Here is a 15,376-nt window from a genome sequence, read left to right as displayed (position 1 = left end):
ATAGGAATACATTTCTGTGCAGATTCTTCCAGCGTCTGTCTGATTATTAAAACAGCTATATAATCATATAAAATACGGAAAAAATAAAAAGCTGTGGATCCGTAAGGAACCAATGGGATCAGACACAGCTGTATAGAACCAACGGGATCAGACACAGCTGTATAGAACCAACGGGATCAGACACAGCTGTATAGAACCAACGGGATCAGACACAGCTGTATAGAACCAACGGGATCAGACACAGCTGTATAGAACCAACGGGATCAGACACAGCTGTATAGAACCAACGGGCTCAGACACAGCTGTATAGAACCAACGGGCTCAGACACAGCTGTATAGAACCAACGGGATCAGACACAGCTGTATAGAACCAACGGGATCAGACACAGCTGTATAGAACCAATGGGATCAGACACGGCTGTATAGAACCAATGGGATCAGACACAGCTGTATAGTCCTGACTGGGGATCCTTAAGGAACCAACGGGCTCAGACACAGCTGTATAGAACCAACGGGATCAGACACAGCTGTATAGTCTTGACTGGGGATCCTTAAGGAACCAACGGGCTCAGACACAGCTGTATAGTCCTGACTGGGGATCCTTAAGGAACCATGGGCTCAGACACAGCTGTATAGAACCAACGGGATCAGACACAACTGTATAGAACCAACGGGCTCAGACACAGCTGTATAGTCCTGACTGCTGATCCTTAAGGAACCAACGGGCTCAGACACAGCTGTATAGAACCAACGGGATCAGACACAGCTGTATAGTCCTGACTGGGGATCCTTAAGGAACCAACGGGCTCAGACACAGCTGTATAGTCCTGACTGGGGATCCTGAAGGAACCAACGGGCTCAGACACAGCTGTATAGAACCAACGGGATCAGACACAGCTGTATAGTCCTGACTGGGGATCCTGAAGGAACCAACGGGCTCACAGCTGCACCCTAATTATCCACCCTTTTCTCAAAGTGTTCACTTCAACACTTCCCATCATACATTTAACAATGGTGAAAATAAACTCCCTTCAGCCAATTATTACAATCTAATGCCTTTAAATCCATGACATGGAGTGTGCCACACTTTGGGAGGAAGGGTGGAGAATCTGGACACAGCCTCACCCTCTACATGGAAGCATAGAGTCTAGAGCCTGGCCACGCAGCTGTGTCTCAGTCTAGAGCCTGGCCACGCAGCTGTGTCTCAGTCTAGAGCCTGGCCACGCAGCTGTGTCTCAGTCTAGAGCCTGGCCACGCAGCTGTGTCTCAGTCTAGAGCCTGGCCACGCAGCTGTGTCTCAGTCTAGAGCCTGGCCACGCAGCTGTGTCTCAGTCTAGAGCCTGGCCACACAGCTGTGTCTCAGTCTAGAGCCTGGCCACGCAGCTGTGTCTCAGTCTAGAGCCTGGCCATGCAGCTGTGTCTCAGTCAGACAGGACCAAGCAGTCTTTTAGGGGAGGGGAGGGGAGGTGCTACTGGTGAGGCTGTTAGATGCTCTGACAACACTGCATCTTTGGTTTGTTCTCCGTCGGCTGCACCTGGATGTTGACCACGTTGTTGCTAGGCGACATGTCGTTGTCTCGTCGGTCCGACATCTGTTTCTGAGACACAATGCGATAGATTTCTGCAGCGGGGGGTAGGGTAGGGAGGGAGGAGAGGTGGGGGAGAGTGAGCAAGGGGGAGGAGAGACAGGGCATTAACATCACTCACACAGACAGACAGAACACTAGGGCTCTGTCTCAATTCATCTTTCTTCAATTCCTCCCGTCCCATCTCCACACTGCTTTCTCACAACCCATCGGAGGATACTCCCCTCTGCCTTTTGAGGAGGTGGTGAGGAGATGGGGATATATAGTTGAGAACAAGCCTAGTTCCAAAAGTTGTTCACAGCTAGTGTTAAGTAGCCTCGGTGTAGGTGAGTGTTAGGCTTTATCAATAAGGACCAAGGAGGTGTGGTATATGGCCAAGATTCCACGGCTAAGGGCTGTTCTTAGTCACGACACATCACAGAGTATATTGGCCGTATACCACAAACCCCTGAGGTGCCTTATTGCTATTTTAAACTGGAGCAGTAAAATTACATGTTTTGTCATACCTGTGGTATACGGTCTGATATACCACGGCAGTCAGCCAATCAGCATTCAGGGCTGGAACCACCCAGTTTCAAATGGTCGTTAAGTAGCATGTTGCTAAAGTACATTACTCACAGCTTAAACACAATCACCAGCTAGCACTCCCTTTAAAACATTGGTTTGACATGTTAGTGCAGAACAGGACAGGGCAGAGCAGGACAGGGCAGAGCAGGACAGGGTAAGACAGGGCAGAGCAGGACAGGGTAAGACAGGGCAGAGCAGGACAGGGTAGGACAGGGCAGAGCAGGACTGGGTAGGACAGGGCAGAGCAGGACTGGGTAGGACAGGGCAGAGCAGGACAGGGTAGGACAGAGCAGGACAGGGTAAGACAGGGCAGAGCAGGACAGTGTAGGACAGGGCAGAGCAGGACAGGGTAAGACAGGGCAGAGCAGGACAGGGTAAGACAGGGCAGAGCAGGACAGGGTAAGACAGGGCAGAGCAGGAAAGGGTAAGACAGGGCACAGCAGGACTGGGTAGGACAGGGCAGAGCAGGAAAGGGTAAGACAGGGCAGAGCAGGACAGGGTAAGACAGGGCAGAACAGGACAGGGTAAGACAGGGCAGAGCAGGACAGGGTAAGACAGGGCAGAACAGGACAGGGTAAGACAGGGCAGAGCAGGACTGGGTAGGACAGGGCAGGAAAGGGTAAGACAGGGCAGAGCAGGACTGGGCAGAGCAGGACTGGGTAGGACAGGGCAGAACAGGACAGGGTAAGACAGGGCAGAGCAGGACAGGGTAAGACAGGGCAGAACAGGACAGGGTAAGACAGGGCAGAGCAGGAAAGGGTAAGACAGGGCAGAGCAGGACTGGGTAGGACAGGGCAGGAAAGGGTAAGACAGGGCAGAGCAGGGCAGGGTAGGACAGGGCAGAGCAGGACAGGGTAAGACAGGGCAGAGCAGGGCAGGGTAAGACAGGGCAGAGCAGGGCAGGGTAAGACAGGGCAGAGCAGGGCAGGGTAGGACAGGGTAGGACAGGGCAGAGCAGGGCAGGGTAGGACAGGGCAGAGCAGGACAGGGTAAGACAGGGCAGAGCAGGGCAGGGTAAGACAGGGCAGAGCAGGGCAGGGTAAGACAGGGCAGAGCAGGACAGGGTAAGACAGGGCAGAGCAGGACAGGGTAAGACAGGGCAGAGCAGGGCAGGGTAGGACAGGGCAGAGCAGGACAGGGTAAGACAGGGCAGAGCAGGGCAGGGTAAGACAGGGCAGAGCAGGGCAGGGTAAGACAGGGCAGAGCAGGACAGGGTAAGACAGGGCAGAGCAGGGCAAGACAGGGCAGGGCAGGGTAAGACAGGGCAGAGCAGGGCAGGGTAAGACAGGCAGAGCAGGGCAGGGTAAGACAGGGCAGAGCAGGGCAGGGTAAGACAGGGCAGAGCAGGGCAGGGTAAGACAGGGCAGGGTAAGACAGGGCAGGGTAAGACAGGGCAGAGCAGGGCAGGGTAAGACAGGGCAGAGCAGGGCAGGGTAAGACAGGGCAGGGTAAGACAGGGCAGAGCAGGACAGGGTAAGACAGGGCAGAGCAGGACAGGGTAAGACAGGGAAGAGCAGGACAGGGTAAGACAGGGCAGAGCAGGGCAGGGTAGGACAGGGCAGAGCAGCACAGGGTAAGACAGGGCAGAGCAGGACAGGGCAGAGCAGGACAGGGTAAGACAGGGCAGAGCTGGGCAGGGTAAGACAGGGCAGAGCAGGGCAGGGTAAGACAGGGCAGAGCAGGGCAGGGTAAGACAGGGCAGAGCAGGGCAGAGCAGGAAAGGTCCAGAGGTTATATTCATTAGGGCACACAGTGGAAAACAAGCATTTGTTATTGGACAAGTTCAGGTAGCCTGGTCCCTTCCAGTTTGTCAGTTGTCTTCTTCAGTTTGGTGCCTAATGATTACACCCAGCATTATAAAACAGAGCTGGGACCAGGCTAGAGCAGAATTAGGACACAGCTGCAAAGCATTGTGGTGGTCATATCCTGTTAGAAGAGCTGGACTTCAGGAGAACCCACACATTAGTCCTCATCGAGGCTAGTCATGTCTCAGCTGTGACTAGGTCTTCAGGCAGATCCCTCGGCCCAGTGGATTTGATCACTCCAACACACAATCACTGGTCTCGTCTCTGTCACACACACACACACACACACACCTCTACCACCACAAGTCTATATCATGACACCATATCAATCGTTCCAGCTTATCATACATCCATATGAATCCGAGTTCTCTTCAGATACAGATCAATGCTGTAGAGAGCATAGAGAGACAGCCCCTCACCAGTCAGAATGGTCTGGAAGGATGTCTCCACGTTAGTAGAATCCAGGGCTGAGGTCTCCAGGAAAGACAAACCGTTCTTCTCTGGGGAACAGAGGGAAACAGTAAACTATGTCAATCACCACTGTGTTAAGGTCTCTACCACTATGCAAATCTCTATGACATCACAGATGTAACAGAACGTGCGTTTCATCGAAAAGCGCAGGAAAGTCTGATCACTGAAAATGGGAAAATATATCCATGCGCGACTTGAACCCATTGATAAAGGTGAACCACATTTAATGGGGCTGAGGTTGCAATACCTACAGCTTCCACACGATGTCAACAGTCTTGTCATTTGCCTAGGCTTTGTTTCTTGGTCAAACGAAGAAGAGACAAGCCATTTGTTCAGGTCTCCGACCGGATATTTTGGTTGAGATTTACCCGGACATTATTTCCAGACGGACAGCTAAAGAATATACTTCGCCTCGTGATCAATTTGATCACTTATTAACGTTTACTAATACCTAAAGTTGCATTACAAAAGTATTTCGAAGTGTTTTGTGAAAGTTTATCGTCGACTTTTTTAATTTAAAAAAAATGACGTTACGTTATAAGACGCTATTTTTTTCCGTTTATCACACAGTCTTCATAGATCGATATCTAGACTATATATGGACCGATTTAATCGAAAAAAAGACCCAATAGTGATTATGGGACATCTAGGAGTGCCAACAAAGAAGATGGTCAAAGGTAATGAATGTTTTATATTTTATTTGTGCGGTTTGTGTAGCGACGACTATGCTAATTATTTTGTTTATGTCCCCTGCGGGTCTTTTGGGGTGTTACATGCTATCAGATAATAGCTTCTCATGCTTTCGCCGAAAAGCATTTAAAAAATCTGACTTGTTGCCTGGATTCACAACGAGTGTAGCTTTAATTCAATACCCTGCATGTGTATTTTAATGAACGTTTGAGTTTTAACTAGTACTATTAGCATTTAGCGTAGCGCATTTGTATTTCCAGATGTCTAGATGGGACGCCTGCGTGCCAGGTAGGAGCAAGAGGTTAAGGTCTCTATCACTATGCAAATCTCTATGACATCACAGAGACGTCTTCCTATTTGAATAAGTAAAACCATGAAAACCATCAGCCACTCATGGGTAAGGAAAGTAATGAAACTGTTCAACCCCACTCCTCCTAGACCTCTTCCTGTGTGAGTTGGTACTGCACTGACCTGCGTCGTCGGTGGGCCCTGAGCTGGCGCAGATCACTCTTATTACCTGCCCCATGCCACACACTGTATACAGACAATTTTCTATCTTGTTATTGACTTTATGTTTGTTTATTCCATGTGTATCTCTGTGTTGTTGTTTTTGTCGCACTGCTTTGCTTTATCTTGGCCAGGTCGCAGTTGTAAATGAGAACTGGTTCTCAACTGGCCTACCTGGTTAAATAAAGGTGTTCTCAACTGGCCTACCTGGTTAAATAAAGGTGTTCTCAACTGGCCTACCAGGTTAAATAAAGGTGAAATAAAATGAAATGTAAAAAACACACTGACCTGCGAATGTCCGTGCCTCATCGGTGGGCACGGCCCTGAGGTGGCGCAGGTCACTCTTGTTGCCGACCAGCATAATGACGATGTTGCTGTCTGCATGGTCTCTCAGCTCCTTCAGCCAACGCTCCACGTTTTCATAGGTCAGGTGCTTGGCGATGTCATAGACCAACAAGGCCCCCACTGCCCCACGGTAATACCTGTGGACCAGAGGAAGCAGAGTTAGGATCAAAGGTGACAAGCAGAGATGGCCTACATAGTGTTGTTAGAAACTTAAAGTAAACCTTGTAACAGGCTTTCAAATTGCCTAAAAACATTGGTCCATGTGTTGAACTGACTCCAACTAAATGCATTAGGTCCATGTGACTCCCCAACTAAATGCATTAGGTCCATGTGTTGAACTGACTCCACAACTAAAAGCATTAGATCTATGTGTTGAACTGACTCCCCAACTAAATGCATTAGGTCCATGTGTTGAACTGACTCCCCAACTAAATGCATTAGGTCCATGTGTTGAACTGACTCCCCAACTAAATGCATTAGGTCCATGTGTTGAACTGACTCCACAACTAAAAGCATTAGATCTATGTGTTGAACTGACTCCCCAACTAAATGCATTAGGTCCATGTGTTGAACTGACTCCCCAACTAAATGCATTAGGTCCATGTGTTGAACTGACTCCCCAACTAAATGCATTAGGTCCATGTGTTGAACTGACTCCACAACTAAAAGCATTAGGTCTATGTGTTGAACTGACTCCCCAACTAAATGCATTAGGTCCATGTGTTGAACTGACTCCCCAACTAAATGCATTAGGTCTGTGTTGAACTGACTCCCCAACTAAATGCATTAGGTCTGTGTTGAACTGACTCCAACTAAATGCATTAGTTCTGTGTGTTGAACTGACTCCCCAACTAAATGCATTAGGTCTGTGTTGAACTGACTCCAACTAAATGCATTAGGTCTATGTGTTGAACTGACTCCCCAACTAAATGCATTAGGTCTATGTGTTGAACTGACTCCCCAACTAAATGCATTAGGTCCATGTGTTGAACTGACTCCCCAACTAAATGCATTAGGTCCATGTGTTGAACTGTGACTCCCCAACTAAATGCATTAGGTCTGTGTTGAACTGTGACTCCCCAACTAAATGCATTAGGTCTGTGTTGAACTGTGACTCCCCAACTAAATGCATTAGGTCTGTGTTGAACTGTGACTCCCCAACTAAATGCATTAGGTCTGTGTTGAACTGTGACTCCCCAACTAAATGCATTAGGTCTGTGTTGAACTGTGACTCCCCAACTAAATGCATTAGTTCTGTGTTGAACTGTGACTCCCCAACTAAATGCATTAGGTCTGTGTTGAACTGTGACTCCCCAACTAAATGCATTAGGTCTGTGTTGAACTGACTCCCCAACTAAATGCATTAGGTCTGTGTTGAACTGTGACTCCCCAACTAAATGCATTAGGTCTGTGTTGAACTGTGACTCCCCAACTAAATGCATTAGTTCTGTGTTGAACTGACTCCCCAACTAAATGCATTAGGTCTGTGTTGAACTGTGACTCCCCAACTAAATGCATTAGGTCTGTGTTGAACTGTGACTCCCCAACTAAATGCATTAGGTCTGTGTTGAACTGTGACTCCCCAACTAAATGCATTAGGTCTGTGTTGAACTGTGACTCCCCAACTAAATGCATTAGGTCTGTGTTGAACTGTGACTCCCCAACTAAATGCATTAGGTCTGTGTTGAACTGTGACTCCCCAACTAAATGCATTAGGTCTGTGTTGAACTGTGACTCCCCAACTAAATGCATTAGGTCTGTGTTGAACTGTGACTCCCCAACTAAATGCATTAGGTCTGTGTTGAACTGTGACTCCCCAACTAAATGCATTAGGTCTGTGTTGAACTGTGACTCCCCAACTAAATGCATTAGGTCTGTGTTGAACTGTGACTCCCCAACTAAATGCATTAGGTCTGTGTTGAACTGTGACTCCCCAACTAAATGCATTAGGTCTGTGTTGAACTGACTCCCCAACTAAATGCATTAGGTCTGTGTTGAACTGTGACTCCCCAACTAAATGCATTAGGTCTGTGTTGAACTGACTCCCCAACTAAATGCATTAGGTCTGTGTTGAACTGTGACTCCCCAACTAAATGCATTAGGTCTGTGTTGAACTGTGACTCCCCAACTAAATGCATTAGGTCTGTGTTGAACTGTGACTCCCCAACTAAATGCATTAGGTCTGTGTTGAACTGTGACTCCCCAACTAAATGCATTAGGTCTGTGTTGAACTGTGACTCCCCAACTAAATGCATTAGGTCTGTGTTGAACTGTGACTCCCCAACTAAATGCATTAGGTCTGTGTTGAACTGTGACTCCCCAACTAAATGCATTAGGTCTGTGTTGAACTGTGACTCCCCAACTAAATGCATTAGGTCTGTGTTGAACTGTGACTCCCAACTAAATGCATTAGGTCTGTGTTGAACTGTGACTCCCCAACTAAATGCATTAGGTCTGTGTTGAACTGTGACTCCCAACTAAATGCATTAGGTCTGTGTTGAACTGTGACTCCCCAACTAAATGCATTAGGTCTGTGTTGAACTGTGACTCCCCAACTAAATGCATTAGGTCTATGTGTTGAACTGTGACTCCCCAACTAAATGCATTAGGTCTGTGTTGAACTGACTCCCCAACTAAATGCATTAGGTCTGTGTTGAACTGTGACTCCCCAACTAAATGCATTAGGTCTGTGTTGAACTGTGACTCCCCAACTAAATGCATTAGGTCTGTGTTGAACTGTGACTCCCCAACTAAATGCATTAGGTCTGTGTTGAACTGTGACTCCCCAACTAAATGCATTAGGTCTATGTGTTGAACTGTGACTCCCCAACTAAATGCATTAGGTCTGTGTTGAACTGTGACTCCCCAACTAAATGCATTAGGTCTGTGTTGAACTGTGACTCCCCAACTAAATGCATTAGGTCTGTGTTGAACTGTGACTCCCCAACTAAATGCATTAGGTCTGTGTTGAACTGTGACTCCCCAACTAAATGCATTAGGTCTGTGTTGAACTGTGACTCCCCAACTAAATGCATTAGGTCTGTGTTGAACTGTGACTCCCCAACTAAATGCATTAGGTCTGTGTTGAACTGTGACTCCAACTAAATGCATTAGGTCCATGTGTTGAACTGTGACTCCCCAACTAAATGCATTAGGTCTGTGTTGAACTGTGACTCCCCAACTAAATGCATTAGGTCTGTGTTGAACTGTGACTCCCCAACTAAATGCATTAGGTCTGTGTTGAACTGTGACTCCCCAACTAAATGCATTAGGTCTGTGTTGAACTGTGACTCCCCAACTAAATGCATTAGGTCTGTGTTGAACTGTGACTCCCCAACTAAATGCATTAGGTCTGTGTTGAACTGTGACTCCCCAACTAAATGCATTAGGTCTGTGTTGAACTGTGACTCCCCAACTAAATGCATTAGGTCTGTGTTGAACTGTGACTCCCCAACTAAATGCATTAGGTCTGTGTTGAACTGACTCCCCAACTAAATGCATTAGGTCTGTGTTGAACTGTGACTCCCCAACTAAATGCATTAGGTCTGTGTTGAACTGTGACTCCCCAACTAAATGCATTAGGTCTGTGTTGAACTGACTCCCCAACTAAATGCATTAGGTCTGTGTTGAACTGATTCCCCAACTAAATGCATTAGGTCTGTGTTGAACTGTGACTCCCCAACTAAATGCATTAGGTCTGTGTTGAACTGACTCCCCAACTAAATGCATTAGGTCTGTGTTGAACTGTGACTCCCCAACTAAATGCATTAGGTCTGTGTTGAACTGTGACTCCCCAACTAAATGCATTAGGTCTGTGTTGAACTGTGACTCCCCAACTAAATGCATTAGGTCTGTGTTGAACTGTGACTCCCCAACTAAATGCATTAGGTCTGTGTTGAACTGACTCCCCAACTAAATGCATTAGGTCTGTGTTGAACTGTGACTCCCCAACTAAATGCATTAGGTCTGTGTTGAACTGACTCCCCAACTAAATGCATTAGGTCTGTGTTGAACTGTGACTCCCCAACTAAATGCATTAGGTCTGTGTTGAACTGACTCCCCAACTAAATGCATTAGGTCTGTGTTGAACTGACTCCCCAACTAAATGCATTAGGTCTGTGTTGAACTGACTCCCCAACTAAATGCATTAGGTCTGTGTTGAACTGTGACTCCCCAACTAAATGCATTAGGTCTGTGTTGAACTGACTCCCCAACTAAATGCATTAGGTCTGTGTTGAACTGTGACTCCCCAACTAAATGCATTAGGTCTGTGTTGAACTGTGACTCCCCAACTAAATGCATTAGGTCTGTGTTGAACTGTGACTCCCAACTAAATGCATTAGGTCTGTGTTGAACTGTGACTCCCCAACTAAATGCATTAGGTCTGTGTTGAACTGACTCCCCAACTAAATGCATTAGGTCTGTGTTGAACTGTGACTCCCCAACTAAATGCATTAGGTCTGTGTTGAACTGACTCCCCAACTAAATGCATTAGGTCTGTGTTGAACTGTGACTCCCCAACTAAATGCATTAGGTCTGTGTTGAACTGTGACTCCCCAACTAAATGCATTAGGTCTGTGTTGAACTGTGACTCCCCAACTAAATGCATTAGGTCTGTGTTGAACTGTGACTCCCCAACTAAATGCATTAGGTCTGTGTTGAACTGTGACTCCCCAACTAAATGCATTAGGTCTGTGTTGAACTGTGACTCCCCAACTAAATGCATTAGGTCTGTGTTGAACTGTGACTCCCCAACTAAATGCATTAGGTCTGTGTTGAACTGTGACTCCCCAACTAAATGCATTAGGTCTGTGTTGAACTGTGACTCCCCAACTAAATGCATTAGGTCTGTGTTGAACTGTGACTCCCCAACTAAATGCATTAGGTCTGTGTTGAACTGTGACTCCCCAACTAAATGCATTAGGTCTGTGTTGAACTGTGACTCCCCAACTAAATGCATTAGGTCTGTGTTGAACTGTGACTCCCCAACTAAATGCATTAGGTCTGTGTTGAACTGTGACTCCCCAACTAAATGCATTAGGTCTGTGTTGAACTGTGACTCCCCAACTAAATGCATTAGGTCTGTGCATGATACTTTCATAGGATATTTGATACATACATTTAATATGCAACATTTCAGAAGGCAGTATTTCCATGAAAAAGAGGGTGTTTCCAAAATGGCCACAATTCCGAATGCTCATGCTGAGGTGATGGCTCGTATCGCTCCTGTCCAGTCGTGTCAGAAGTGTTTTCTAAACAGTGTGTTTGTTTGCGTGTGTTTGTACTCACGCTGATGTAATAGCCCGGTATCTCTCCTGGCCAGCTGTGTCCCAGATCTGAGCCTTCACGGTCTTCCCATCCACCTGGATACTGCGGGTGGCAAACTCCACCCCAATGGTGCTCTTACTCTCCAGGTTAAACTCATTCCGGGTGAAACGAGACAACAGGTTACTCTTCCCCACACCGGAGTCTCCTATCAACACCACTGGGCCAGAGAGAGAGAGAGAGAGAGAGATGGGTTAGAGTCTCCTATCAACACCACTGGGCCAGAGAGAGAGACGGGTTAGAGTCTCCTATCAACACCACTGGGCCAGAGAGAGAGACGGGTTAGAGTCTCCTATCAACACCACTGGGCCAGAGAGAGAGACGGGTTAGAGTCTCCTATCAACACCACTGGGCCAGAGAGAGAGACGGGTTAGAGTCTCCTATCAACACCACTGGGCCAGAGAGAGAGACGGGTTAGAGTCTCCTATCAACACCACTGGGCCAGAGAGAGAGACGGGTTAGAGTCTCCTATCAACACCACTGGGCCAGAGAGAGAGACGGGTTAGAGTCTCCTATCAACACCACTGGGCCAGAGAGAAAGAGACAGGTTAGAATCAATTCAAAACAACTTGATGCATCTCCTGATTCCCCTCACATTGAAGAAGGCAGTCAAATGTACAACATCCTGTAGATATTACAGTAGGAATATACACATCCTGTAGATATTACAGTAGGAATATACACATCCTGTAGATATTACAGTAGGAATATACACATCCTGTAGATATTACAGTAGGAATATACACATCCTGTAGATATTACAGTAGGAATATACACATCCTGTAGATATTACAGTAGGAATATACACATCCTGTAGATATTACAGTAGGAATATACACATCCTGTAGATATTACAGTAGGAATATACACATCCTGTAGATATTACAGTAGGAATATAAAACAATATACATCATATACATCAATACAATACACCCCTTATTGTACAATAAAGAAAAAGTCTATCTGAATGTGAAATGTGGTTTGACCAGATTCCCATCACATGCTAACAGCTAACAAGCAGGAGCCCATTCATTATGATGTAGAATAGGAAGATGTTGATTTGGGGAGACAAAATATCTAAAAAAGGAGCGTATTACTAAACAGACTTTCCAAACAATGGGTCTGTTGTAGATCCACTTCCTCTGCCACAGGGCGGCGCACAATTGGCCCAGCGTCGTCCGGGTTTGGCCAGGGTAGGCCGCCATTGTAAATAAGATTTTGTTCCTCAATGACTTGCCTCGTTACATAAAGGTTAAATACAAGGTAATAATAATCACATGTGGGGTGCTTATATTACAAGTGTGTAATTAATATTGTTATTTGCATATCCCAACTCCCAGAGACACCAGCAGAAAGAGGGGTCCCCATTGTTCTGCATCCTGGAGCAACAGATGTTTGACCTTGTCAGATCTGCTATTCGATTACTGGCCCAAAGCTCTAACCTCAAGGTGACCTGCTGCCCTGAACAGAGAGCAGAGGTCAGAGAGCAAAGGGCAGAGAGCAAGTGGGTCTGCAACAGAGCCTCGTTTGGGACGTCTTTAATAATGACCATTGTTAAGCTATTTCGTCAAATAGTCCCCCTGTTTAACCGGCACAGCATATTCAAATGAAATTATATTTAACTTCTGGCCTTCCACTGACAGTTTTGGTGCAACCTAATACAATTGAAAGCAACGTTAAGTGGACCTAGGAATAACCCATTTCATCAGATGGCATGATGATGATGAACATTTTGCTCGAGCCACTATACTTCACAAACAGAATATGGCACATAAACTAGGTAGATATGATTTGTCATCCTCTCTTAAGACATGTGTTTAAATGAATGATAGCTATAAAATCCATTATTTCGCTGGAGCAACTACCCATGGTTTCAGTAGCTGATTAACTAAGTTAACGTTAGATATGTGGTCATTTGACATATTAGCTGGTTCACTAAGTGGCTGTTACTAGTAACCTAACTAACGTTAGTTGTACATTTCCTGACGGTAACGTTTTCCGCACCGGTCCATCAGAGACCTGCGCTATCTAGCCATCAAGACAAAGACAAAGGATCAACTGCTATTACTTAGCATTATTGAGAATATCAAAACCAAAATCAATCGCTATATTTATATCCAAACGACCTCTTTTAAATTCGCAGGATATCAGGCTAAAGTGGACAGGTTGCAAATGCGTAGCGTTAGCTAGAGCTAACTAGGTTAGCCAGGCGACCACTCCTATAATAAAACCACGATGACATCACCTTTTACGGACAGGTACATTGAGGTCACATTTACCTTTAAACAAGTAATCATACTCGTCGTCTCTATTCCCCATTCTGAATCTAAATTAAGGCGAGGTTTGATGTCTTTGAATCCAAGTGGCACCGTCTCTTTCCTTCCTTCCCCGGTCCTATCCGGTTATTATACCCTCTTATCCTGCCCGTCCCCGCAATGCACTGCAGTTCGAGCCTTGTCATTGAACCTCAGCAGCAGGAAAACCAGCCGCTATATATAATGCCCACTTCCGGATCAACCTTCTGCATTGATAATACTTCTCATATGATTTATTTACTGTAACGACATTAAATTAATTTACCGGAGTAATACATGCATTGTATTGGTAATGAATGAAGAAGAAGAGGCGAAAGAATCAGAGTTACATCAGACTAGTGTCGTACGTATGCGGTAGAAATGTATGGTTCTATGGTGTAATGGTTAGCACTCAGGACTCTGAATCCTGCGATCCGAGTTCAAATCTCGGTAGGACCTAAATTTTTGAACTTCTTAGCTGCGAGTCAAAGTAGTTGTAAATTGCTAGTAGATGAAATATACTAAACAATATAAATGCAACATGTAAAGCGTTGTTCCCATGTTTCATCCGCAGATATTAAAGATCACGGACACTTTACAGATGCATAGAAGGCATTCTCTCAAATGTTGTGCAAAAATGTATTCAACCTTAAACAAGTAATCACACTCCTCTCAATTTCCCATTCTCCTTTGCCAATATAATCCATCCACCTGACAGGTGTGGCATATAAAGAATATGATTAAACAGCATGATCATTACACAGGTGCACCTTGTGCTGGGGTCAACAAATGGTCACTCTAAAATTTTGTCACAACACAGATGTCTCAAGTTTTGACGGAGTGTGTATTTGGCATGCTGACTGCAGTAATGTCCACCAGAGCTGTTGCCAGAGAATTTAATGTTAATTTCTCTACCATAAGCCTCCTCCAACGTTGTTTCAGAGAATTTGGCAGTACATCCAACCCGCCTCACAACCGCAAACCACGTGTATGGTGTCGCGTGGTGAAGTGGTTTGCCTCTGTCAACGTTGGTGGAGGTGGGGTATGGGCAGTCATAAACTATGTACAACAAACATAATTACATTTTGTGGATGGCATTTTGAATGCACAGAGATACCGTGACGAGATCCTGAGGCCCATTGTTGTGCCATTCAGCCACCATCACCTCATGTTTCAGCATGATAAAGCACAGCTCCATGTCGCAAGACTCTGTACACAATTCCTGGAAGCTGAAAACGTCCCAGTTCTTCCATGTCCTGCATACTCACCAGACATGCCACCCATTGAGCATGTTTGGGATGCTCTGGATTGACATGTACTACAATGTGTTCCAGTTCCAGCAAATATTCAACAGGAAACAATCAACAGACTGATCAGATGGACATCCGGACTATTTACACCCCCCCCCCTCACTCAATGTTTATTATCTATGCATAGTCACACTTTACCCTTACCTACATGTACAAATTACCTTTACTAACCTGTACCCTAGTACATTGACTCGGTACAGGTAAGTACCCCTGTATATAGCTTCGTTATTATTTTATTGTGTCATTTTTTATTATTTTTGTATATTTTATTTGTTTTAATACATATATATTTTCTTTACTTTTGTTTAGTTAGTAAATATTTTCTTAACTCCATTTCTTGAACTGCATTATTGGTTAAGGGCTTGTAACTAAGCATTTCATGGTAAGGTATTGCCTAGTTAAATAAGTTAAATAAAAATACAAATAAATAATATATTCCGCGCATTTGACGATTACAATTTGATTTGATTCAATAG

The 15,376-nt window shown here is 45.5% G+C and overlaps 1 protein-coding gene and 1 non-coding gene across 2 annotated transcripts; one reads left to right on the top strand and one right to left on the bottom strand.

Moving 5' to 3' along the window:
- Positions 1 to 288: 288 nt before the first annotated feature.
- Positions 289 to 13,790, bottom strand: LOC123994039 (ras-related protein Rab-11A). The gene is made up of 5 exons (XM_046296556.1): positions 13,576 to 13,790; positions 11,261 to 11,456; positions 5,915 to 6,108; positions 4,378 to 4,458; positions 289 to 1,621 (listed from the first exon to the last, which is right to left on the bottom strand). The coding sequence occupies exons 1-5, from the start codon at positions 13,613 to 13,615 to the stop codon at positions 1,485 to 1,487; spliced, it is 648 nt and encodes a 215-aa protein (XP_046152512.1). The 5' UTR covers positions 13,616 to 13,790; the 3' UTR covers positions 289 to 1,484.
- Positions 13,791 to 13,977: 187 nt separating this feature from the next.
- Positions 13,978 to 14,049, top strand: trnaq-cug. Its single transcript has one exon. It is a non-coding gene; the product is annotated as a tRNA-Gln (tRNA).
- Positions 14,050 to 15,376: the final 1,327 nt, after the last annotated feature.

This window comes from Oncorhynchus gorbuscha, linkage group LG01 (genome assembly GCF_021184085.1).
Source record: "Oncorhynchus gorbuscha isolate QuinsamMale2020 ecotype Even-year linkage group LG01, OgorEven_v1.0, whole genome shotgun sequence".
NCBI classification, from domain to species: domain Eukaryota; kingdom Metazoa; phylum Chordata; class Actinopteri; order Salmoniformes; family Salmonidae; genus Oncorhynchus; species Oncorhynchus gorbuscha.
This window is presented reverse-complemented; position numbering and strand designations above follow the sequence as displayed.